The sequence below is a fragment of the Monodon monoceros genome, unplaced genomic scaffold (assembly GCF_005190385.1).
Source record: "Monodon monoceros isolate NGI ecotype Baffin Bay Population unplaced genomic scaffold, NGI_Narwhal_1 Super_Scaffold_21, whole genome shotgun sequence".
Classification (NCBI taxonomy): Eukaryota; Metazoa; Chordata; class Mammalia; order Artiodactyla; family Monodontidae; genus Monodon; species Monodon monoceros.
Genome location: NW_021703778.1, coordinates 66,324,048 through 66,351,150, shown reverse-complemented (window position 1 = coordinate 66,351,150; position 27,103 = coordinate 66,324,048). Strand labels below are relative to the sequence as shown.

The 27,103-nt window shown below is 40.9% G+C and overlaps 1 protein-coding gene across 1 annotated transcript; it reads right to left on the bottom strand.

The window, feature by feature from the left end:
* Positions 1–42: 42 nt before the first annotated feature.
* Positions 43–27,103, bottom strand: APH1B (aph-1 homolog B, gamma-secretase subunit). Its single transcript, XM_029239738.1, has 6 exons — positions 26,880–27,103; positions 25,334–25,504; positions 20,251–20,321; positions 19,306–19,428; positions 13,630–13,757; positions 43–302 (listed from the first exon to the last, which is right to left on the bottom strand). The coding sequence occupies exons 1-6, from the start codon at positions 26,990–26,992 to the stop codon at positions 135–137; spliced, it is 774 nt and encodes a 257-aa protein (XP_029095571.1). The 5' UTR covers positions 26,993–27,103; the 3' UTR covers positions 43–134.

Here is a 27,103-nt window from a genome sequence, read left to right as displayed (position 1 = left end):
CATGAAAGCCATGCTGTACCTAGATAGTTTGGTTTTTTCTAATTCCACCAGGAAAAGGGATTTTTAGAAAAAGGCACCATTGCGCTTCCTGTAAAGAGGCAGCTTACTGTTTGAGAAGCGCTGGTCCTTGGAGGTTATCTGGAGCGCTGGTTGAAGAGGAGGGAGTCCTTGTCTTGGCAAAGCAGGCAGAGTTTCAGGCTTCGGCAGCTGCCTCCAGAAACAAAGAAGGCCCAGATGCCCGTGAGCACCAGGATGATGTATGCCAACACCAGATTTAATCCAGAATAAGGACTTATGAAGGTCTGCAAGGGGAAAATAACAGCAAGCTTATTAAACATGTGGATTAACCAAAGGAAAAGGAAAATATGAAATACTTGAAATAGCTGAGGTGTGTTCCACCAAACATACGATGTATGTCATGCACCCACAAAGACACACAGGACTAACCTAGTCAACAGACACTAGCCCGTAAGTCTGTTTCTGTGTAAGTGAAATGGGACTGAGGTGAAGCTAAAATAACACCAGTAAGGCGCTCATGACAGGTTCTGGCACAGGGTATCTGAGAATAGTCCTGATAACAATCATTGCCACATGGGGCAGAGTTAGTGTTGTCCCAGCTTCCCCAAGTCTTCCGTGTTGGTCTCCATGGCACACGCGGCACGTTGAGGGCAGCAGCAGGAAGGGCCATCGAGCGTGCCCGACGTGCTGTGCTGTGTACTTATCACCTGGGTCACACATTCCAGTTCCACGATGATAACCTGTGAGCTAAGGGCCCATTTCATAGAAGAAGAATCTCAGATTTAAGAACCTGACAGGCTAGGCAGCTAGGAAAAGTGAAGCCAGATCTGGCTCCCAAAGTGCAAAGATGCTGGGTGTAGGAGAGCTTTTGACTAGAGTGAGGCAGGGGGCATCTCTGTCTAGCTGAGGATGGGCAGGGAAGTGCCCAGGGCTGGTGAAGATGCAGGAAGGCTGAGACGTAGAGTTTATTTGCCTTGAGCAAAAGGACAGCTTTTTAGAGGTGGGAACTGTAACCTGGCCTCCAAGTTTCTCTTTGGGTCTGTGGAGAGAAAATATTGGGTTGGCCAAAGGTTCACTCGTATTTTTTCCCGTAAGATGGCTCTAGTAGCACTTAGTTGTCTTTAACTTCATTCAAAACAATTTTGTTAGACTGTATGTGACAGCTGTCATATCAGCGTGCGTTTAAAAAAAGACATCAAAATTGGTGACTTTTTGTGTAGCCATCTTAATATTGAAGATGGAAGAAAAAAAGCAACATTTTCAGCATATTTATGCTTTATTATTTCAAGAAAGGTAAAAACGCAACCGAAATGCAAAAAAAGATTTGTGCAGTGTATGGAAAAGGTGCTGTGACTGATCGAACGTGTCAAAAGTGGTGGGCAAAGTTTCTTTTTGGAGATTTCTCGCTGGACCATGCCCCACAGTTGGGTAGACCAGTTGAAGTCGAAAGCAATGAAATCAAGACATTAACTGAGAACAATCAATTTTATACCACGCAGCAGATAGCTGACATACTCAAAATACCCAAATCAAGCACTGAAAATCATTTGCACCAGCTTGGTCATGTTAATCGCTTTTATGTTTGGGCTCCACATAAGTGAAAAAAATCTTCTTGACCGTATTTCCGCAAGCGATTCTCTACTTAAACGTAATGAAAACGTTCCGTTTTTAAAACCAATTGTGATGGGCAGTGAAAAGTGGATACTGTACGACAGTGTGGAACGGAAGAGATCGTGGGGCAAGCAAAATGAACCACCACCAACCACACCAAAGGCTGGTCTTCATCCAAAGAAGGTGATGTGTAGATGGTGGGACTGGAAGGGAGTCCTTTATTACGAGCTCCTTCCGGAAAACCAAACGATTAATTCCAACAAGTACTGCTCCCAATTAGACCAAATGAAAGCAGCACTCAAAGAAAAGTGTCCAGAATTAGTCAACAGGAAACGCATAATGTTCCATCAGGATAATGCAAGACAACATGTTTCTTTGATGACCAGGCAAAAAACTGTTACAGCTTGGCTGGGAAGTTCTGATTCTTCCACTGTATTCACCACACATTGCAGCTTTGGATTTCCATTTATTTAGGTCTTCACAAAATTCTCTTAATGGAAAAAATTTCAATTCCCTGGAAGACTATAAAAGGCACCTGGAACAGTTCTTTGCTCAAAAAGATAATCAGTTTTAGGAAGACAAAATTATGAAGTTGCCTGAAAAATAGCAAAAGGTAGTGGAACAAAACAGTGAATACGCTGTTCAATAAAGTTCCTGGTGAAAACGAAATACGTATCTTTTATTTTGACGTAAAAACCGAAGGAACTTTTTGGCCAACCCAATATATTCAAATGGCAACCGTAGAAGGTAATCAGAAGCCAGACCTAATGAAATACCCAACAGAAGATAGGTGTTACATAACCAGGGCCCAGTTTTTAACCATTTCTGTGTTAACTGGCTCTTAGAGTTAGCAAGAAAGTGAGACAAGTCCAACTTACTTTAGTAAAAATCCTTAGTATTAAGGGAACGTGAGGGAACAGCATCTTTTTCAGCTGCACAACTGCTGAGGGTTCCAAAAGTTCATTTAAAAACTGCTGCTGAGATGCTGCGAGGTACTAGTGAAGACCACAGTGACTATCCTAATGGAGCTTATATACCAGTAAGGGAGACAAGTAATGAATGAAGAAACAAATAATTCCAAATTGTGATGAATGCTAGGACAGAATAACTACAACTGAGATGGTGCTAGCATAGGTAAGAACAAGGCAATCTACCTGGGGTGGGGGTGGGGGTCAAGGAAGGCACTGAGGAAGCAGCACTTAATCTGAGACTTACAGGAGGAGGAGGGAGCCAGCCTGGTGTAGACCAAGGGAGGGAACCAAAGGAGGGCAAAGAGTTCATTGCAGCTGAGAACCTGAGAGTTGATATAAATGATGTGTAGGGGGCTTCCCTGGTGGTGCAGTGGTTGAGAGTCCGCCTGCCGATGCAGGGGACACGGGTTCGTGCCTCGGTCCGGGAAGATCCCACATGCTGCGGAGCGGCTGGGCCCGTGAAGCCATGGCCGCTGAGCCTGCGCGTCCGGAGCCTGTGCTCCGCAACGGGAGAGGCCACAGCAGTGAGAGGCCCGCGTACCGCAAAAAAAATAAAATAAAAAAATTTTTAAAAATGATGTGTAGGGATGGAAGGGCAAGCACTTAGACAGGAGAGGAAGGCAGGGGCCAGCTACACAGCATGTTGGTGAGGAGTGTGAATTTTATCCTCAGTGCAATGGAGGTGCACAGAAGGGTTTTAGGTTGGGGAGCTAATGATTTCAGATTATTTATTTATTTTGGGGGCACCCTGCACTTGCGGGATCTTAGTTCCCCGACCAGGGATTGAACCCGGGCCACGGAAGTGAAAGCGCCGAGTCCTAACCACTGGACCAGCAAGGAATTCCCATGATTTTAGATTTTTTAAACTGCAGATAACGGATTCAAGGAGGCTACGGTGAAAGCAGGGAGACTAGTTAGGAAGACTGCACTGAATGAGGAGAGTACAGGTTGGTGACTTAGTCCAGGGTGATGGTGGTATGAGGAGAGTACAGGTTGGTGACTTAGTCCAGGGTGATGGTGGTAGAGATGGAGAGGGCAGATGATAGGAACTGATGGGAGTTGCTGGTGGATGGAATGTGAGGGAAAGGGAGAGGCCAAGAATGACTTCCATGTTTCTGGCTTTAGGTAAATGGTGGTGCTATATTTAATGAGATACAAAAAGACTTGTGGAAGACCAAGCTTAAAAGACTTGGAGTTAATAAGAACCTGCTGTATAAAAAAATAAAGCAGTCTTAGAAGGGTGGTTGAACAGAAGGCAAAATGTGCTAGAAGCATGAGAGAAGAAGCAGAGACAGAGTTTGCGGAGATAACTCTTTGAGAAATTTTGCTGCAATGGGAACCAGAAAAAGAAGTCATAGCTCGAAGGAGAATAGGCAACAATGAAGAGTTTTATTTAAGATATGTCTATATGCTGGTGAAGAGAGGGACAGGCTGGTGATGTAGGAGAGAGGGCACAGTCAAAGGAGTAAAGTCCTTAAGTAGGAAGGAATTAGGTCTGAAGCCCAAGTGGAGGGACTGGCCTTTGATAGAAGAAAGGATACTTCCTGTGCTGGGCCAGGGTAAGGTGGGGAGATGGGTTCTTCTTAACAAACAAGAGGCTCTGACTGGGTCAGTTTGTCACCTCTGCCCAGCAGCGGCAGCAGGGGGAGTGCCTCCAAGGCACCTCACTGTCCTCACCCTCACCCTGCCTGCACATGCCCTTGGATTCAGGATACCTAGAGTGACAAGATAAGGTCCCATCACTGATGATCAAACTCTAATTAGAGAGGTAGATGTAAAAACTGTATCAAATAAAATAATGCTGGCCAGGGAGGGGGCTTATAACACAGCTATAAATAAGGGCTGGTGATAGTGCTGAGTCAGAAATGTGCAACTTTTCCAGGGAGGCCTCACATGAAATGCTCAGGAGTTTTCCAAACTGACCTAGGTTAGCAGTCATTGCAGATAAAACAGTGCGAACAAAGGCACTCCCTGCTGGGGAGCCACACTGGATCAATTTAGATGGAGGGTATGGTGTGAACTATGGGGAGCAGCAAGAGGTACATTGTGCACCAGTAAAATCAGTAAGAGGCTTATGCCAAACAAAGAAGTCTGGGTTTTACTCCACTGGCCTCTGCTACAGCTCATCGCCCTCTCCTCCCCAATACACCTGGCTTCAGGACACCTGCTCTTCTACTTCACTAAGTTGCTCCTTCTCAGTCTCCTTTGCTGGCTCCTCTTCTTGCCCCAACCTCAAGGCTGAAATGCCCCAGGCCTTAGTCCTTGGGCCTCTTCTCTTGTCTGCTTATACTCACTTCTTGTAATCATCTCTTCGAGCCTGGATTTCTCTCCCAAACTCCAGACTTTTTCATCCAACTGCCTAACTGCCTTCTCCACTTGAATGTCCAATAGGCGCCCCCACGGTAACGTGCCCAAGGAGAACTCCTGATCTCCCTCACAAGCTTCTCCATCCCAGCTGATGGCAACTCCATCCTTCTAGCTATCCAGGCCCAAAACTTTGAAGACATCCTTGGCTCCTCTTCTTTCTCTCCCTTGCCTTATCCAGTCTGTCAGGAAATACTGTTGGCTCTACTTTCAGAAATATGTCCTGAATCTGAACATTTCTCATTATTTCCACTACTATCTCACCCAAGTTGTCACCATCCTTCTCTTGATGACTGTAATCTCTTCCCCCATTACAGTCTACTCTGAACACAGCAGTCACAATGATCCTTTCAAAACGTGATTCAAGTCATGTCCCTGTACTCAACACCCTACAATGACTCCCATTTCACTGAGAGTAGAAAGCGCAAGTCTTGCATTATCTAGATGTGCTTCTCATTTCCAACCTCTACTTCCATCCCCAACTTCAAATCTGTGACAGTATCTGCTACTAACTTCCCCAGGCTTACTGGTTCTGGCCACCCTCACTTCCATAAACATGCCAAGCATGTTCTTTAGTCTTAGGACTTTGCCACTGGCTGTTTTAGTCTTGGATGCTCTTTCTCCAGACAGCCACATGGCCAACTTGACTTTTTTGTTCAAATGTCACCTTCACAATGAAGCCTACTTTTGACTACATCGTTCCAAAATTCAACATCCCCAGCCCACACAATCTGGAACCCTTTTAACCTGCTCTACTTTCCCTTTTTTCCCACAGCACCTATCAATTTTAATATACTATAAAACTTCTTATTATGTCTATTGCTTACTGCCTCTCTCTCCACTAGATGGTAAAGGCAGGGTCTTTGTTTTTTTCACTAAATTGTTTTGTTCGCCTAGAACAGTGCCTGGAACATAGAAGGCTATTTGTCAAATGAATGGATGGCCAATTGGATCCATAAAAAGGAGATTTCCTTTTTCTTGCAACTTCCTTTCTGTTTATTAAAGTGTACATAGTAGAAAATTTGGAACATGCCAAAAACCATAAAGAATAAAAGAATTCACCCAAAAATGAAAGCTGTTAATATTTTAACGCACACTCTCGCCAGCGGTTTTTCCATTAAGATTTGACTTTATGGTCCTGAACCAAGATGGCGGAGTAGAAGGACGTGCTCTCACGCCCTCTTGCGAGAACACCAGAATCACAACTAGCTGCTGGACAATCATCGACAGGAAGACACTGGAACTCACCAAAAAAGATACCCCCCTTCCAAAGACAAAGGAGAAGCCACAATGAGACAGTAGGCGGGGTGCAATCACAGTAAAATCAAATCCCATAACTGCTGGGTGGGTGACTCACAGACTGCAGAACACTTACACCACAGAAGTCCACCCACTGGAGTGAAGGTTCTGAGCCCCAAGTCAGGCTTCCCAACCTGGGGGTCTGGCAACGGAAGGAGGAATTCCTAGAGAATCAGACTTTGAAAGCTAGTGGGATTTGACTGCAGGACTTCAACGGGACTGGGGGAAACAGAGACTCCACTCTTGGAGGGCACACACAAAGTAGTGTGCATATCGGGACCCAGGGGGAAGGAGCAGTGACCCCATAGGAGACTGAACCAGACCTACCTGCTAGTGTTGGAGGGTCTCCTGCAAGGTGGTGGGTGGCTGTGGCTCACCATGGGGACAAGGACACTGGCAAGCATAAGTTCCAGGAAGTACTCCTTGGCGTGAGCTCTCCTAGAGTCCGACATTAGCCCCACCAAACAGCCCAGGTAGGCTCCAGTGTTGGGTTGCCTCAGGCCAAACAACCAACAGGGAGGGAACCCAGCCCCACCCATCAGCAGTCAAGCCAACTTAAGTTTTACTGAGCTCTGCCCACCAGAGCAACAGTCAGCTCTACCCACCACCAGTCCCTCCCATCAGGAAACTTGCACAAGCCTCTTAGACAGCCACATCCACCAGAGGACAGACAGTAGAAGCAAGAAGAACTACAATCCTGCAGCCTGTGGAACAAAAACCACATTCACAGAAAGACAGACAAGATGAAAAGGCAGAGGGCTATGTACCAGATGAAGGAACAAGACAAAACGCCAGAAAAACAACTAAATGAGGTGGAGATAGGCAACCTTCCAGAAAAAGAATTCAGAATAATGATAGTGAAGATAATCCAGGACCTCGGAAAAAGAAGATGCAAGAAATGTTTAACCAAGACCTAGAAGAATTAAAGAACAAACAAACAGCTATGAACAATACAATAACTGACATGAAAAATACACTAGAAGGAATCAATACCAGAATAACTGAGGCAGAAGAACAGATAAGTGACCTGGAAGACAGAATGGTGGAATTCACTGCCACAGAACAGAATAAAGAAAAAGAATGAAAAGGAATGAAAACAGCCTAAGAGACCTCTGGGACAACATTAAACACAACAACATTCGCATTAGAGGGGTCCCAGAAGGAGAAGACAGAGAGAAAGGACCAGAGTAAATATTTGAAGAGATTATAGTCGAAAACTTAACTAACATGGGAAAGGAAATAGTCACCCAAGTCCAGGAGGCGCAGAGAGTCCCATACAGGATAAACCCAAGGAGAAACACGCCGAGACACATAGTAATCAAATTGGCAAAAATTAAAGACAAATAAAAAGCAGCAAGGGAAAAACAACAAATAACATACAAGGGAACTCCAATAAGGTTAACAGCTGATTTCTCAGCAGAAACTCTACAAACCAGAAGGGAGTGGCATGATATACTTAAAGTGATGAAAGGGAAGAACGTACAACCAAGATTACTCTACCCAGCAAGGATCTCATTCAGATTTGATGAACAAATCAAAAGCTTTGCAGACAAGCAAAAGCTAAGAGAATTGAGCACCACCAAACCAGCTCTACAACAAATGCTAAAGGAACTTCTCTAAGTGGGAAACACAAGAGAAGAAAGGACCTACAAAAACAAACCCAAAACAATTAAGAAAATGGTCATAGGAACATACATATCGATAATTACCTTAAACATGAATGGATTAAATGCTCCAACCAAAAGACAGAGACTGGCTGAATGGATACAAAAACAAGACCCATACATATGCCGCCTACAAGAGACCCACTTCAGACCTAGGGACACATACAGACTGAAAGTGAGGGGATGGAAAAAGACATTCCATGCAAATAGAAGTCAAAAGAAAGCTGGAGTAGCAATACTCATATCAGATAAAATAGAATTTAAAACAAAGAATGTTACAAGAGACAAGGAAGGACACTACATAATGATCAAGGGATCAATCCAAGAAGAAGATAAAACAATTATCAATACATATGCACCCAACATAGAAGCACCTCAATACATAAGGCAACTGCTAACAGCTATAAAAGAGGAAATCGACAGTAACACAATAATAGTGGGGGACTTTAACACCTCACTTACACCAATGGACAGATCATCCACAACGAAAATAAATAAACAGAAGCTTTAAATGACACAATAGACCAGATAGATTTAATTGATATTTATAGGACATTCCATCCAAAAACAGCAGGTTACACTTTCTCCTCAAGTACACACAGAACATTCTCCAGGATAGATCACATCTTGGGTCACAAATCAAGGCTCAGTAAATTTAAGAAAACTGAAATCATATCAAGCATCTTTTCTGATCATAATGCTATGAGATTAGAAATCAATTACAGGGGAAAAAACGTAAAAAACACAAACACATGGAGGCTAAACAATACGTTACTAAATAACCAAGAGATCACTGAAGAAATCAAAGAGGAAATCAAAAAATACCTAGAGAGAAATGACAATGAAAACACAACGATCCAAAACCTATGGGATGCAGCAAAAGCAGTTCTAAGAGGGAAGTTTACAGCTACACAAGCCTACCTCCAGAAACAAGAAACATCTCAAACAATCTAACCTTACACCTAAAGGAACTAGAGAAAGAAGAACAAACAAAACCCCAAGTTAGCAGAAGGAAAGAAATCATAAAGATCAGAGCAGAAATACATGAAATAGAAACAAAAAATAGCAAAGATCAATAAAACTAAAAGCTGGTTCTTTGAGAAGATAAACAAAATTGATAAACCATTAAACAGACTCATCAAGAGGGAGAGGATTCAAATCAATAAAATTAGAAATGAAAAAGGAGACGTTACAACAGACACCACAGAAATACAAAGCATCCTAAGAGACTACTACAAGCAACTCTATGCCAATAAAATAGACAACCTGGAAGAAATGGACAAATTCTTAGAAAGGTATAACCTTCCAAGACTGAACCAGGAAGAAATAGAACATATGAACAAACCAGTCACAAATAATGAAATTGAAACTGTGATTAAAAATCTTCCAACAGGGCTTCCCTGGTGGTGCAGTGGTTGAGAGTTCGCCTGCCGATGCAGGGGACACGGGTTCGTGCCCCGGTCTGGGAAGATCCCACATGCCGCGGAGCGGCTGGGCCCGTGAGCCATGGCCGCTGAGCCTGTGCATCCGGAACCTGTGCTCCACAATGGGAGAGGCCACAACAGTGAGAGGCCCGCGTACTGCAAAAAACAAAAACAAAACCAAAAATCTTCCAACAAACAAAAGTCCAGGACCAGATGGCTTCACAGGTGAATTCTATCAAAGATTTAGAGAAGAGCTAACACCCATCCTTCTCAAACTCTTCCAAAAAATTACGGAGGAAGGAATACTTCCAAACTCATTCTATGAGGCCACCATGACCCTGATACCAAAACCAGAGAAGGATACTACAAAAAAAGAAAATTACATACCAATATCACTGATGAATATAGATGCAAAAATCCTCAACAAAATACTAGCAAACAGGGCTTCCCTGGTGGCGCAGTGGTTGAGAGTCCGCCTGCCGATGCAGGGGATGCGGGTTCATGCCCCAGTCCGGGAAGATCCCACATACTGCAGAGCGGCTGGGCCCGTGAGCCATGGCTGCTAAGCCTGCGCATCCAGAGCCTGTGCTCCGCAATGGGAGAGGCCACAACAGTGAGAGGCCCGCGTACCGCAAAAAAAAAAAAAAAAAAAATACTAGCAAACAGAATCCAACATCACATTAAAAGGATCATACACCATGATCAAGTGGGATTTATCCCAGGGATGCAAGAATTCTTCAATATACGCAAATCAATCAATATGATACACCATATTAACAAATTGAAGAATAAAACCCATATGATCATCTCAATAGATGCAGAAAAAGCTTTTGACAAAATTCAACACCCATTTATGATAAAAACTCTCCAGAAAGTGGGCAGAGAGAGAACCTACCTCAACATAATAAAGGCCATATACAAGAAACCCACAGCAAACATCATTCTCAATGATGAAAAACTGAAAGCATTTCCTCTAAGGTCAGGAGCAAGACAAGGATGTCCACTCTCACCAAAATTATTCAACACAGTTTTGGAAGTCCTAGCCACGGCAATCAGAGAAGAAAAAGAAATAAAATGAATACAAATTGGAAAAGAAGAAGGAAAACTGTCACTGTTTGCAGATGACATGATACTATACATAGAGAATCCTAAAGATGCCACCAGAAAACTACTAGAGCTAATCAGTGAATCTGGTAAAGTTGCAGGATACAAAATTAATGCACAGAAATCTCTTGCATTCCTATACACTAATGATGAAAAATCTGAAAGAGAAATTAAGGAAACACTCCCATTTACCACTGCAACAAAAAGAATAAAATACCCAGGAATAAACCTACCTAGGGAAACAAAAGACCTGTATGCAGAAAACTACAAGACACTGATGAAAGAAATTAAAGATGATACCAACAGATGGAGAGATATACCATATTCTTGGATTGGAAGAATCAATACTGTGAAAATGACTATACTACCCAAAGCAATCTACAGATTCCATGCAATCCCTATCAAATTACCAATGGCATTTTTTATGGAACTAGAACAAAAAAATCATAAAATTTGTATGGAGACACAAAAGACCCCGAACAGCCAAAGCAGTCTTGAGGGAAAAAACGGAGCTGGAGGAATCAGACTCCCTGACTTCAGACTATACTACAAAGCTACAGTAATCAAGGCAATATTGTACTGGCACAAAAACAGAAACACAGATCAATGGAACAAGATAGAAAGCCCAGAGATAAACCCACGTACCTATGGTCCACTAATCTATGACAAAGGAGGCAAGGATACACAATGGAGACAAGACAGTCTCTTCAATAAGCGGTGCTGGAAAAACTGGACAGCTACACATAAAAGAATGAAACTGGAACACTCCCTAACACCATACACAAAAATAAACTCAAAATGGATTAGAGACCTAAATGTAAGACCAGACACTATAAAACCCTTAGAGGAAAACATAGGAAGAACACTCTTTGACATAAATCACAGCAAGGTCTTTTTTGATCCACCTCCTGGAGTAATGGAAATAAAAAGAAAAATAAACAAATGGGACCTAATGAAACTTCAAAGCTTTTGCACAGCAAAGGAAACCATAAGCAAGACGAAAAGACAATGCTCAAAATGGGAGAAAATATTTGCAAACGAATCAACAAAGGATTAATCTCCAAAATATATAAACAGCTCATGCAGCTCAATATTAAAAAAACAAACAACCCAATCCAAAAATGGGCAGAAGACCTAAATAGACATTTCTCCAAAGAAGACATACAGATGGACAAGAAGCACATGAAAAGCTGCTCAACATTACTAATTATTAGAGAAATGCAAGTCAAAACTACAATGAGGTACCACCTCACACCAGTTAGAATGGGCGTCATCAGAAAATCTATAAATAACAAATGCTGGAGAGGGTGTGGAGAAAAGGGAACCCTCTTGCACTGTTGGTGGGAATGTAAATTGATACAGCCACTATGGAGAACAGTATGGAGGTTCCTGAGAAAACTAAAAATAGGGCTTCCCTGGTGGTGCAGTGGTTGAGAGTCCGCCTGCCGATGCAGGGGACATGGGTTCGTGCCCCGGTCCGGGAGGATCCCACATGCCACGGAGCAGCTGGGCCTGTGAGCCATGGCCGCTGAGCCTGAGCATCCGGAGCCTGTGCTCTGCAATGGGAGAGGCCACAACAGTGAAAGGCCCGTGTACCGCAAAAAAAAAAAAAAATACTAAAAATAGAATTACCTTATGATCCAGCAATCTCACTACTGGACATATACCCTGAGAAAACCATAATTCAAAAAGACACATGCACCCCAATGTTCACTGCAGCACTATTTACAATAGCTAGGTCATGGAAGCAACCTAAATGCCCATCGACAGACGAATGGATAAAGAAGATGTGGTACATATATACAATGGAATATTAGCCACAAAACGGAACGAAATTGGGTCATTTGTTGAGACGTGGATGGAACTAGAGACTGTCATACAGAGTGAAGTAAGTCAGAAAGAGAACAACAAATATAGTATATTAACACATATACGTAGAACCTAGAAAAATGGTACAGATGAACCAGTTTGCAGGGCAGAAATTGAGACACATGTAGAGAACAAACGTATGCACACCAAGGGGGGAAAGCAGCGGCGGGTGGGGGTGGTGGTGATGAACTGGGAGATTGGAGTTCACATGTACACACTGATGTGTATAAAATGGATGACTTATAAGAACCTGCTGTATAAAAAATATATAAAACAAAATTTAAAAATTAAAAAAAAAAAAGATTTGACTTTACATAGCTGCCATCATATTAAGGGTAACTTTAGTATCCTGTATGACTGAAAGGTTTTAGGTAAGAAAGGCAATGAGATTGTTTTTTAGATGGAACAGAGAACAAGAAGCCCAGTATAAGAAAACCTGATATGAACTCTAAATGGATGGAGAGGAGAGAAACATGAGGCAGGACACCATCAGAAGGAAGCTTTTCAATACTGTAGGTAAGAAATGATAAACGTCTGGACAAAGCAGTGGCTGGGATAATTCTGATGTAAGTATATGACACATTACAATTAAACTAAGACCAAAGCATTAAACAGTGCTTAAACAATACATCTAGTCAAGTATTCTTTTTAAATTACTTTTGAACACTGGCATTATAATGTCAGTGAGGAGAGAGTAAGATGGGCACTCTTGACATTCATCAGAATGCGTAAAAATAGTACAACCCTTGTACAGAGTATTTTAGCAATTTGCATCAAGGGCTTTAAAAATATTCACATCATTTGACTTCAAAAATCAATTCCTTGGAATGTAAACAATGAATTGAAAAAGTTTCACATACAAAGTTGTTCCAGACAGCATTATAATAACCAAAAGTAGAAAAACAAGTTATCAATCAGTTAAGCAAACTGTAACTTTATGTAATGATCTAAAGCCACTAAAACTTAAATATTAAAAGGATTTATAATAACATGGAAATTTTTTAAGATGTGTTACATAACATAAGCATAATGCAAGCCTATTTCAGTTTGACTCTACCCATTAAAAGAAAGACACATACCAAAAAAGGACACCAAAAAACTTTTATGAGATCAACCAACAAATTGTTATCTTTCTATGGTAAGAAAGATGATTTATCTATCATTCATTCATTCATTCTTTTAACTGACTTTTCTGAATTTCCTCATTTTCCTATGAGCATGTATTTCATTCAAAGTGGAATCTACCACTTTAGATATGCAGACTTGAGCTCCAAAAACCAGTTTGAGCACGGTAGCAATACTCACCAGGGCTGACACCAGTAGATGGGTCAGAAGAACTACAAGCAGGGTGTACCACTTTTTCTTCTCACAGCCATCAAAAAACACAATGCCCCAGAACATGTGCAGCAATATGATCACCAGCGTCATGAAAGCTGAAAGACAGGCAACCATTAGTGCCCAGTCACAGGTCAACAAACCCCAAAGCCCACTAAACACCTAGTCCTGGGACAACGCTCTTGGGGTACACCGCACTACTGTGAGGGTTCAACCCTGTCTGACAGAAGTGGGACCCTGACACATATTTGCTTGAATAGTAACTCTGAGAGCAACATTCGTGAACCAGGGGGCCAACTCTGAAACAGCTTCTCATCTAGAACGTGAATTTGTGAAACAAAAAGTCAACTTGGATCTGGCTTTCAAGGAGTTTCTCTTAGGAATGCAATAAGACTACTGTGATATCTAATCAACTTTTCTCCAAATTAGCCTTCTGCACTAATTGCAAAACTCCCACCCTCCCCCGACACCGCGCCACACAGCATGTAGGATCTTAGTTGCCTGACCAGGGATCAAACCAGCACACCCCCAACCCCACATTGGATACTTGAAGTCTTAACCATTGGACTGCCAGGGAGGTCCCTGAGAAACTTTTCTCAATTAAAAGAAGTGTCTTCGGGCTTCCCTGGTGGCACAGTGGTTGAGAATCTGCCTGCCAATGCAGGGGACAGGGGTTCGAGCCCTGGTCTGGGAAGATCCCACATGCCGTGCAACAACTGGGCCCGTGAGCCACAATTACTGAGTCTGCGCGTCTGGAGCCTGTGCTCCGCAACAAGAGAGGCCGCGATAGTGAGAGGCCCGCGCACCGCGATTTAGAGTGGCCCCCGCTTGCCACAACTAGAGAAAGCCCTCGCACAGAAACGAAGACCCAACACAGCCATAAATATATAAATTAATTAATTAAAAAAAAAAAGGAGTGTCTTCAATTTAAACAAGTCTTCTCATTAAAGTGAAATTTCTCCTTGGATTTTTTTTTAAGGACAATGGAAGATAAAAATATAAGAAATTGCAGTAATTATCCAAGATTCTTTCTTTTTTTAACATCTTTATTGGAGTATAATTGCTTTACAATTGTGTGTTTCTGCTTTATAACAAAGTGAATCAGGTATACATATACATATGTCCCCATATCTCCTCCCTCTTGCGTCTCCCTCCCACCCTCCCTATCCCACCCCTCTAGGTGGTCACAAAGCACCGAGCTGATCTCCCTGTGCTATGTGGCTGCTTCCCACTAGCTATCTATTCTACATTTGGTAATGTATATATGTCCATGACACTCTCTCACTTCATCCCAGCTTACCCTTCCCCCTCCCCGTGTCCTCAAGTGCATTCTTTACGTCTGCGTCTTTATTCCTGTCCTGCCCTTAGGTTCTTCAGAACCATTTTTTTTTAACTCACTATGCATAATTCAATTTCGTTTCTTTTTTTAAATTAATTAATTTTACTTTTGGCTGTGTTGGGTCTTCGTTTCTGTGCTAGGGCTTTCTCTAATTGTGGCAAGCGGGGGCCACTCTTCATCGCGGTGCGTGGGCGTCTCACTATCGCGGCCTCTCTTGTTGCGGAGCACAGGCTCCAGATGCACAGGCTCAGTAATTGTGGCTCACGGGCCTAGTTGCTCCGCAGCATGTGGGATCTTCCCAAACCAGGGCTCAAACCCGTGTCCCCTGCATTGGCAGGCAGACTTTCAACCACTGCACCACCAGGGAAACCCCCTCGATTTCGTTTCTTTTTATGGCTGAGTAATATTCCATTGTATGTATGTGCCACATCTCCTTTATCCATTCATCTGCTGATGGACACTTAGGTTGCTTCCATGTCCTGGCTATTGTAAATACACCTGCAATGAACATTTTGGTACATGACTCTTTTTGAATTATGGTTTTCTCAGGGTATATGCCCAGTAGTGGGATTGCTGGGTCATGCAGTAGTTCTATTTTTAGTTTATTAAAGAACCTCCATACTGTTCTCCATAGTGGCTGTATCAATTTACGTTCCCACCAACAGTGCAGGAGGGTTCCCTTTTCTCCACACCCTCTCCAGCATTTTTTGTTTGTAGATTTTTTTTTTTTTTTTTTTTTTTTGCATTAAGCAGGCCTCTCACTGTTGTGGCCTCTCCCGTTGCAGAGCACAGGCTCCGGACGCGCAGGCTCAGCGGCCATGGCTCACGGGCCCAGCCGCTCTGCAGTATGTGGGATCTTCCCGGACTGGGGCATGAACCCGCGTCCCCTAAATCGGCAGGCGGACTCTCAACCACTGCACCACCAGGGAAGCCCTGTTTGTAGATTTTTTGATGATGGCCATTGTGACTGGTGTGAGGTGATACCTCATTGTAGTTTTGATTTGCATTTCTCTAATGATTAGTGATGTTGAGCATCCTTTCATGTGTTTGTTGGCAATCTGTATATCTTCTTTGAAGGAATGTCTGTTTAGGTCTTCTGCCCATTTTTTATCCAAGATTCTTAAGCAACTGAAACTGAACTTGATCGGCACACACAGGTTTTTCTATGGAATACTGCATGTGTGCATGCATGGTCAATTAATTCCAAATGTGGTAAGTACTACAAAGGAGAAGTACAATACCACCTGAGGGGGTTACAGCTTTTTTGTGCACTCATGGCTCTTCCTCATCATAGTATTTATCACACTTTGTTGTAATCAGCTGTTTGTCTTTATTCCCTGCTATGAGTGGAACATATAAACATTAACTGGGCTGTTAAATATAAATACTTAATTATTTGTGGAATGAGTGATTAAATGATCAAATGGACTTACCCAAAATACTAAATTAATGAGCCAGGGTAAGACTTGAAATTAAGACTCCAATTCCTATACCTTGCCTGTATACAGAATAACCAAGATACGGTAATGATTCTAATAAAAGTTAATGCTAGCCTACTACACAACTACAAACAAAAAGAATTAACTTATGATACATTTAGTTTGTAAACTATGCTGACTTGTCACATGAAAACCTATGTACATACAGGTATCATATATTGTACATCTTGTACTAACATAGACATACTAATTATACCCCATATTCCTGATTATTACTTAGGCATTTATAATGGAGTATGTTAAACTATTTAACTGAAAAATTAAAAAGGAGCTCATGCCTAAATACATGGTAACAGCAGCAGTTACAAATAATATATGCAATAAACGCAAATACATGCAAATTTGGGGTTATTATTTTTAAATGCAATAAGTAGTTTCTTAAATGTTTAATTCAAAGGTTATGCTCCAAAGAATGATGTTATAACAAATGAACTCTAGCACATGATAAAGTAACAGCTATTCTTGACTCTATAGGTATACATCCACAGCATGGTCAGCCTGCCGTCCTAACTCAGCTAAAGATATTAAAACACTTTATTTTCTTTGAATTTATAGAAATCACAAATACAATCCCCAAATTGCCAGCACAGTTTTTACTTTCTTCCAAAAGAATCATTTTAAGCCAATCTTATGAAAACAGCCTAGTTCACAAAAGGGAATTAGCGCCATCTAGTGACAGAATCTGGTAGAAAAATAAGTTCCATTAGGAAACTGCTACTTGAGAGCCAAAAAAAAAAAATGCTTATGTAGCAGTCTAATAGACTGATTTAAGAAAATATAGAAAACTGCAGCAATAACACCTCTTCCTGGGTATGTTTTATTAACTTATATTGGATGCTAACAGATTTTAGCATTAATACTCCAGTTGTTCTAAAAATGTAATACTCATTATTATGTTAATTTTTTAAGACTGTCAGAAATATTCTAATTATGGAATGTTTAAAAGGAAGATAATTTGCTATATTGGGGGCGCAACTAAATAAGTAGGACCCATTCCATTGACATACTTTCCTGTCCTCTAACTTGCCGCCGGACGTGAAGGGCCCTGAGTAACTTGTAGGCCTTGAAAAGCCCTTATACATTTTTGTACAGGGACGAGTCATTTGGGGGGCTGTATACAGGATGGATTCCCATGGAAAACGTGTTGAGGAAAGACTAACCGGGTGGGAGTTAATGGTAGTAATCTAGACAGGAGAGACCAAGGTCTGAACTGAAATGATGAACAAGGGTCCACTGGGTTTGGGGACCACTATAACGTGCAACATGTCTCTCAATTCTTTACTGCAGCAATTTGCCTTTTTAATTTGGTCATACCTCCTTATATCTTTTCTATTATTATGTTAAACTGCACTGAAACGCTTAATCACTTTTTTGGTCTTATTCCCTCTACAAGATGATAAGCTCCTTGAAGGCAGAAATTACTTTAGTAAAGATGATAAATTTTTTTTTGAAAGGATTCTATTTATTCTTAATAAGATGATAAATTAATAATGATTTAATTAAAAGAATCTGTGCATAGGGTCACTTACTTTAACGATACAACTTGTGAAGACAAAAAAATACAGTGGGGTTTTTAAAAACTATTTTTTAAAAGATTCTTCTTGTGTAATTTAGGAGAGAGCTTATATTAATTATGTATATTACCAACTCTCAAATGTGTGACCACTGCATCATGGGGACAATTTTCATCTGGTGGATGAAAAGTGGTTTGAAATGGGTTGGTCCTTTTACCTGCATCTTTGGATAAAGGTCAACTCATCTATTATTTTTTTCCTCTCAATTTCTTTTTTTTAAAGAATATAGTACAATTTATTTTTAAATGTTCAAAAGGAAGAAAACTAAATTTTTTTTTTTTTTCAGATACACACATGAAGGTAAAACTTACAGGTTTTACCTTCAAAGTAAAACATCAATACATGTTAAAAACCTAACTTTCAGACCTGGCTAACCCAGGGACTTAATAACACAAAATCAGGGCAACAGTCACCTGTAGGGGAGGAATGAGAAGAAACAAGGGACTCTAAGTTCCTGCTGGTGTCCCAGTTCTTAAGGAACAGGGAATATGGATTGTTACAGTTAAAATTAAATATATATATATATATGTTTAAATATGTTTTTAGATATATGACATTACCTCACATTAACATTTTTTTTTTTTTTTTTTTTTTTTTGCAGTACGCGGGCCTCTCACTGTTGTGGCCTCTCCCATTGCGGAGCACAGGCTCTGGACACACAGGCTCAGAGGCCATGGCTCACGGGCCCAGCTGCTCCGCGGCATGTGGGATCTTCCCTGACCGGGGCACAAACCCGTGTCCCCTGCATCGGCAGGCGGACTCCCAACTACTGCACCACCAGGGAAGCCCATACCTCACATTAAATAAGAACTATTTTCTCTCCTCTCAATTTCAAGATTAAATTATACTTCCCACTCCAAAAAGCGGCCAAGATGACAAATGAACTAAAGATTAGGGCTACAGTGAAGAGAAATATAAACTAATAAAAACAAAAACAAAAAAAGCATATAGCCTATAAAAATTCACTTACAATATATCAGCTATACAGCAACACTGTTAGTATAGTAACAGAAAAATAAATTTTATGCAAGCTTAGTTACACTCTAAAATTCTACAATACTCTAACTGTAATTTTTATTTTCCTAGGTCCTTTCCATCACAGTGTCTAACAGTATCTTGCCTTTAGAAGATATAACATGAATTTCTATTCACTTCATTTCCTAAGCCAGGGAACTCCACTAAGCATGATCATTTAGATCATAAATCTGAACATTCACAGCTACCAGACACATACCTGAATTCAGGAAGAACTGGGGAGGGTCTCCATGAATGCCCACTGTGCCCGGTCCCAAGGAGTCAGACAGGGTATTTACAAAGGAAAATACTCCACTCATGATTCCAAAGCCCAAGCCAGAAACTAAAGAGGAAGGAAAACACTGTTAAACCTTACTCATGCTGTGATTTCTCTTCAAATCAAATTCCCAGGGACTAGGGAACACTATTTTGTTGAAGGAAAAACGGTGTGCATGCTGTTAGAGAAGCAGTAGAAAGCTGGCTCAGAAAAGGCAAGCGCTTGGCTAAATGATGAACCGAGAGAGAAGTGGGGAGGAAAGAGGAAAAGAAATGGTCAGTGAAATGTAGCAGAGAAATGAAAAAAGAAAGAAAGAGATCCAGAAAGGCTCCAAAGGGATAGGCGAGACAGAAGGATACGATACTGTAGCTCTGACTTTAATTCATGACAACAGAATCTGTAGAATTAAGTTTGATGGAACTGAGCTTGAGGGGTGACTGTATTGTAAAGAGGGATCCCTGGGTCAATCTGGGTGACTCAATTTAGGGACCCGGATCCAACCTTTAAACCATAATTCTGAAAGAAAAATACAAAGAGGTATAACTGTATTAATATGAAGAGTCCTCTCAGTACAGACAAAGTCATGGAAACAACCCAAAGAAGGTAACAATAACATCACTTAGAAATTGTTAACTAGAGTGTATACATGTTAAAAAAACCTAACTGTCAAATCTGGTTAGTATTTAATGGAGACACAGATAAGGGTCACCTGCAATCACTTTTCTATACATAAGGGCCCTGGAAAGCTAGAAAAATAAACAATGTACACCAATAGGCCAATGCGGTAGTAAAATACTACCTGAAACCTACAAAGATTTAAAAGATAAAAATGGCTTTTATGTCAAGTCTGATCTTTTATCTTTACGAGGCTATGCAGTTCTAACTTACCATAAGCCAGCAATCGCATAGAGGGTGCTTTTTCACCTGGGTTTATACTCTTCAAACCCTCACTGGATTTTCTAAAATAAAACCACACAGATAATTTTTTTAAGTAGTATATCAGAAAAACACATAAGATATTTTAAAATCCAGATACTTAATGAGGTTTTTGATCACATTATACTCTAAATCTAAAATCCATTTAAACGAACACAGCTAGTTTTCAATTAACTAAAGTCAACCAAAATTTCCAACCAACTTTTGCCTATATCTGACATTCACAAAGAGGAGGAAAAATAAGAATATAAGTAAACAAGCCATCAGGGATTGAGTTTAATAATACAAAAAAAAGCAATACTTATGACTAAGCTTAGCAAGTATTTAATTCAACATCTTATGGCATCTACCACTCTGAATTTTTCCTCTTCCCAAAGTACTGTATCTTCTATTCCACTTCTTTGGTACTTTGTTGTATTTCTGCCTGGGTTAGACTTATTCTGCCACTCTCCCTTCTACCTTCCACTCCATAGAACGTTAAGTGGTACTCTCTCTTCAAAGTCTAGTTCATGCAACAATTGCTCAAAGAAGCCACCTTTATCAGTGATTGATAATTATTCATCCCATCTCTCCTTACTCTTAAACCCTACAACACTGACAGTGTGAACTCTCATATGGATACCTAATCAAATGGTCTTCTGATTCGAAAACATTATTTGTTTCATAACCTCAGTCAGGCCTCAGGGGAGAAGTAATCAGGGGAGAATAAAATGCTACCCTCAGAAAAGAAGATAAATGAATACCTGAATGAAACATTAGACTACTGCTCAATAAGAAATGATCTTCAGAGTGATCATATCCATGCTTCTGTCGTGGACAATTTGCAAACTGACCATGAGCCCCTGCACCCCACACAAATGCATGAGGACTGCGGCAGGCCGGCTCCACTCTTGTCACTATTGCTACCCCTTGTTGGCTAGAAAGTCTGCAACAACAATCCTGACACAAAGGATATTTAAATTATATTTAAAGTATATTTATTAAAGCAATAAAGGAACCAAACATTTTACAAGAATTTTTCAACAAGTGCTGAAACAAAAATGAGTTCAGTTAACTCTAAGAGTAGAAAATTAACCAGAACATGGAAATTATATTATGGGTATTGTGTTAATTAAATTTTAAGGTATGTATATTCACTACAGTGAGCCTATCTCATGACATAAATATAAATATTGACTACATTAAGGCAACACAGAATTCAACCAAAATAGTAATAAGCATAAAGAAGAAGGTCTCTGGGACTTCCCTGGTGGTCCAGTGGTTAAGACTCCACACTTCCAATGCAGGGGGCACAGATTCAATCCCTGGTAGGGGAACTAAGATACCCGATGCGGCCAAAAAAAAAAAAAAAAGGTCTTTTTCTTTTCTAGACTCAAAAGAAACAATTTGCCATTCCAGTGCTCTCCATTTGGAAGCATCATTTGGTAGCAGGGACATGAGCCAAAATTTAAGTGACTGTCATCTCCTTTCTCTGGAGCAGTAACCACCTGAAATGTGCCATTTTCCTAAATAAACTTACCTGTCACAGGAATGTGGTTAAAGGCTAATGAATGCTTAGAGACCTGTACAATAGCAATAACTTCCACCAACAAACAGATATAATGGTATAATAGAACCAATAAATTTTGGAGGATTTCTGTTTTATATAAATTGCTCAGCAATGAATAAAAGATTTTTGCTATTTAGTATAACAAAGTATTGCTATCACAAATATATTAAAGATATAAATTTAAGGTCTAGGGTCAACATTAGGAAGTGAAAAAGTACAAAACACCATCAGTTTCCGTGTTCCTGACGGATACGTCACACAACTGATGATGTAAGTGACGGTGATTTTTTGTATGTGTGTGTGACGGTGATTTTAATCTGACCATTTTACTGAAGTGGAAAATTCTTTGTTTGCGTTTATTATTGTTTCCAAGAACAAAAAACTCAATTTTTTAAATATAAACTTTGAAAAACAAATGATACATCATACCACCTTTCTTGTTTGTTCTGATTCACTTTATATGTGTGTGTAAGAGAGGGAAAGTACCAAGGAATATGCATATAAAGTAAAAACACCATTTTAGAAAATTTTTAAAATAGACTTATGCCTTTTAAGACATTATAGCAATGATTATCTTATTATTTTTCTATAAATTATTTTCTCAAATTACCAAATATTTATGGTATCAGCATTATAAGACAATTGAACTAAATTACAAAAGCTTTAATCCAAGCCAAAAATTCTTATGTATGTTTTAGGCAATGTGCAGGACCATAACTTGGATTTTTCTTTTTCCTTCTGAATAACGTAGAAAGGGCTATCACGTGTGGCCATATGTCAATTTCTCACAGTGCAATTCTTTGCTAGGCTGAAAGTGACAATTCATTCATTCAAGATGAAGTACTGGTCCTAAGACCTAAGCCATGAAATAAATTTATATTGGACTACAATGATAAATACTTTGATTCAATTCCATATATGTAAAAAGACTGGTGCAAGCTCTCCACATTTTAATCTTGGCACCAAATTCAGATAGCGAAAATTTGATTGAGGCAGTACTTTAAACTTAAAAGTTCAAAACCTACTTTGTCAGTGGAGATAGTTAAAATATTGATTAAACTGAAGTTCCTATATCTGAATGTAGTAAAGCCTAAGACAGCAACTTAAATGCATCTATATAAATGTTAGTCATTAATAAAGTATCATAATAATTCTCATACTTGTTTTAACATGTAACTATATAACATCCAACGTTTCTAAAATGTGCTAGGAAAATACTGTACCATATTCCAAAGGTTTGTAGCAGATGCATTTTGTAAAGGCACCTGTTAATACAGGTTTGTCCTATTATTTGTTTGCAAATCTCCAAAGGTCCTTTCAGAGGAGCAAACATGGTTTCCCCAGAAGGCCAAAGAGGCTTCTGTGAATTTCCTGGCATGAGAGCCTGCAGACTGACAGCCATAATTCCTTCTGCATGTGGCCCTATGCCCTCACTGCCCTATTAAAAATGGCAACTCTGGGACTTCCCTGGCAGTCCAGTGGTTAAGACTCCAAGAGGCACAGGTTCGATCCCTGGTCGGGGGACTAAGATCCCACATGCCTCTCGGCGCAGCCAAAAAAAAAAACAGGCAACCCATGGGGAATTCCCAGGTGGTCCAGTGGTTAGTACTCCGTGTTTTCACTGCCGAAGGCGCAGGTTCAATCCCTGGTGGAGGAACTAAGATCCCACAAGACACACAGCCGTGGCCAAAAAAAAAAAAGGCAACCCATGTTCAGCTTGTAGTCCTTTGGAACCTTAGGTTAGTGCCAATAAAGGGTTGCTTTTCAGGTGGAAACCGTGAAGAAACACAATAGTGAAGAACAGCAGATACCCATTTAGCCACTCCAGGTAAGTGAGGTTTTAGAACCTCAAGTCCTAAGGGGTTATTAAAGTCACGTCCTGATCTATGAAAAACTACTGAAATTAGTAAATGCAAAACCAACATGAGCCAGTGATGCTGGAGACAGGAAAATCCAGTCCAACCCAAGGCTGAGTTAAGAGAACAGTGCCCTGTCAAGGGTGGGAAGGACCCTGCTCTCTACACTGCTTCGACCACAGCAGGGTACTGTGCTGGGTTCCAGGCACAGGTAAATCCCAGGCACCAACAAAAAGGGGTGTCCACTCACATAAAAGAACAGAGATGGGAAAAGGTTTGGAAGCCACATCCATGTCTCCTGAGGGCCAGCTGAAGAAATGAGGAATGTTTAGCCTTGAAAGAGACAAGATGACAACCGTGTGACAGAGATTGCATTTGCCTGTGCAAGGCAGAGGTCAGAAAGAAGGAGATTTTTATTACCTTAATATATTCTACAGTTAAAATTAAATTTTGGAATAGTAGTAACTGCTGCATACCAGAAACATTCAACCACAGCTGAATGTCCATCTGTTAAGGGTATTGGATTCCCATGGAACCTGAAATGTTATGTTTTTTATTTGTTGTTCTTTAATAGTTCCAGGAACTAATGGAAATTTCATTTTTAAACTTTTTCTCAGATATGACTTTTGCTTCTAAGCAACGGCTTCCTGGTTTTCTACTTGGGATTTAAATTGCTTTGTTATTAAATTTCAATATTTGTTATTAAAAGCAACAAGTAAAAATTACAGAAGGCCTGGCATATTGGCAAGAACAAATTATCAGAAGCCTATTATAAGAGATGTTATCGAGGTTCTGTCTTGGTTGCATCCATGAAATTCATAAAGTGCTTTAATTATCCCATTTGCAGAGATGAGAAGACATAGGACATTTATCACTCTACTAACTAAGCCTTACTACATAATCAAAGCCAACCTCATGACTACCTGAAAGAAAATATGGTTCCAAGTTCAAGCTGTGTTTCAAAACAGTGGTTTCATGTGAGATCCTCATGGATCCTACAGATGACATACTTTCTGGCCTAAAAAGGGAACTCATGTCCACGGCTTTTGTTTTTTCTTTTAATGTATTTTTCTATTCTGGACATGAACTCAAACGACATATCACAAAATGAACCCCTGTTCCTCCCTAATACAGTCAGAATAATGGCAGGCATAATCACCATAAGAATTATCTATTTTAGGTGATGTCAAAGAGAAGTGCGTATAAATTCCGATCTGTAACAGTTTTTGTTCTTCTTGTTTCAATGACTATTTCTCTAGCTTATTTTTCTCCATGGCACTTACTATCTTTTAATATACAATGTCTTTTCTTGTTTATTCATTTGTTGTCTATCTCTTCCCACTATAATATTACCACCATGAGACTGTTTTTAATCATGATGTATCCCCAGTACCTAGGATATGCACGGCATTGAGCAAATTCTCAAGACATATTTTTTGAACGAGTGAAGGAAGGAATGAATGTCCACAAGTTAAAATACTCAATATTTTCAGGCTGGAAATGTACAATCCCTTGGCTTGGAACTATGCAGGAAGACATGGACCTTCAAATACAGTAATACATTAATGTTTCAAACTACTAAATCATAATTCAAATAAAACTGGGAAAAAAGGTAAAGCGTTTAACTTACTTTAAAAGTTTATAATATGCAAACCGGAACATTTCTTGGATAAGGACTGAGATTAACACTCCAAAGATCAGCAGATCTCTCTGTCTTGGTTCATCTTTGTTATCAGTAAGGGTTGCTGCCATGAACCAAATGAAGGAAGAAAGCAGCAGAGACACCAGCCAGAAGAAAGCTCTGAAAATTGGGGGGGGGGGGGGTTACAAGTGAACAGGACTAATAATGATTTAAAAGCAGAAAAAACCCTGCTTGAGAAGGAAGAGATTTCCTGACAAAAAAAAGTGTTCATGAAGTGATGCTCTTAACCAACTGGTCCTAATCAATGGTGCAGTTTCCCTGGTGAAATAAACATGCAGGCTAAGAGGAATTTGAGATTTTTCTTAAAAATCACTTTTTTCAGTGACCCTGCTATTTGTAAGTACATCTGCAGACTAATAGCCAAGGACTGTCTGTCTGGAAACTTGGTTATTTGCTAAGCTTCCTAATTAAAGCTTTGCCCATTGATGTGCAAATGTCTTTTCCAGGAAAATGTCTACATCTCTATTAACAGAGTGATTGGTTTAAAATCCAGAGGTTGAAAGCCTGTGCTCTAATCTACATCAGTCTTCCAGGCCTGGTTTTTACAACATTCCTGTGGATTTTAATGATTATAACAAGCTTTACAGACCTCTTGCCCAAATCTCTATTGTTTTTTAAATGACACGTGTGATGCAGCATCTTCAATACAGTTGTGAGAGGTGAGGAAGCTCAGAAAAGGTGGGATTCACTGGTCTCGCCTGGCTGTTTCTCCTGGTGCCAAGTGAGATTCAGTGGCGGAGAAGGTTGTAGGGGAGCTCCAGTAAGAGCTGCCAGACAGGTGAAAACCGGGATTATGATCACATTCGCCACCAGAGTTCGGTATTGATCAAGCTCCTGCAAGGAGACGTACTACAGGTGCTGCGAAGTTTTCACAGGTTTCTACCCTTTGGCCGCACACCTGAATCACCTGGGACGCTTTTAAAAAGTCCGAATTCCACCCCCTAGACATTCCTATTCAGTTGATTCAGGGAGGGGTAAGTGTTGGGCATCGGTATGTTTTAAAGCACCTGATCCCCAGGTGCTTAAGGGCTCTTAACTCGTTTGGGATTACAGATGCCTGTCAGAATCTGAGGGAAACTAGGGACCTCCCCCTCCAAAAAAATAAAAGATAGATATTTGAAGTTATCCACAATTTTTTAAATACAGTTTTAATGTATGACTCACTAACGCCCATCCACGGACCCTAGGCAAAAACTCGGGAGCCAAGCGACAGGGTTTTCTGAGACCCACGATGTGATCTCCTTCCCCAGAGCTCGCACTCTGGGGTCGCGGGGCTCTTGTTCTTTTCTCGCCGACCCTCGGAGGAGGGCGAGGAGTCCCAGGGGAGTGGGGTCTCCGCTCTACCGCCTCCTAACCCTTCTCCGCTCCAAAGCCCAACGAGGACGAGCCGTTTGGTGGGGACGCCAGGTACCGCCGGTACCCCCGGCGGGGGAGGGGAGCCCCAGGTCCGGGTTTCCCGGCACAACCGCCTTACCCGATGATGAGGAAGATGATGCGCAACGGCTCGGTGGCGATGGTGAAGATGTAGAGGGCGAGCGCAGGCCCGAAGGCAACGAAGGCGCAGCCGAAGAACACGGCCGCCGTCATGGCGACCGCAGAAGCCGGCGCGGAGGCGTAGCGCGGCCGCAGGGTCGCAGATTGACCACGGAGAAGAGCGCGCGGCGAGGGCGGGGCAGGCCTAGGGGCTGGAGGCGGGGC

What these genes read in the sequence shown, in the direction of transcription:
- APH1B (XM_029239738.1), bottom strand. Translation starts at nt 26,992, where the DNA reads ATGACGGCGGCCGTGTTCTTCGGCTGCGCCTTCGTTGCCTTCGGGCCT. An exon ending in ATCATCTTCCTCATCATCGG is followed by an intron (nt 25,505 to 26,879) that starts GTAAGGCGGTTG and finishes CCCAATTTTCAG; the next exon opens with AGCTTTCTTCTGGCTGGTGT. An exon ending in TATGCGATTGCTGGCTTATG is followed by an intron (nt 19,429 to 20,250) that starts GTAAGTTAGAAC and finishes CTTCCTCTTTAG; the next exon opens with TTTCTGGCTTGGGCTTTGGA.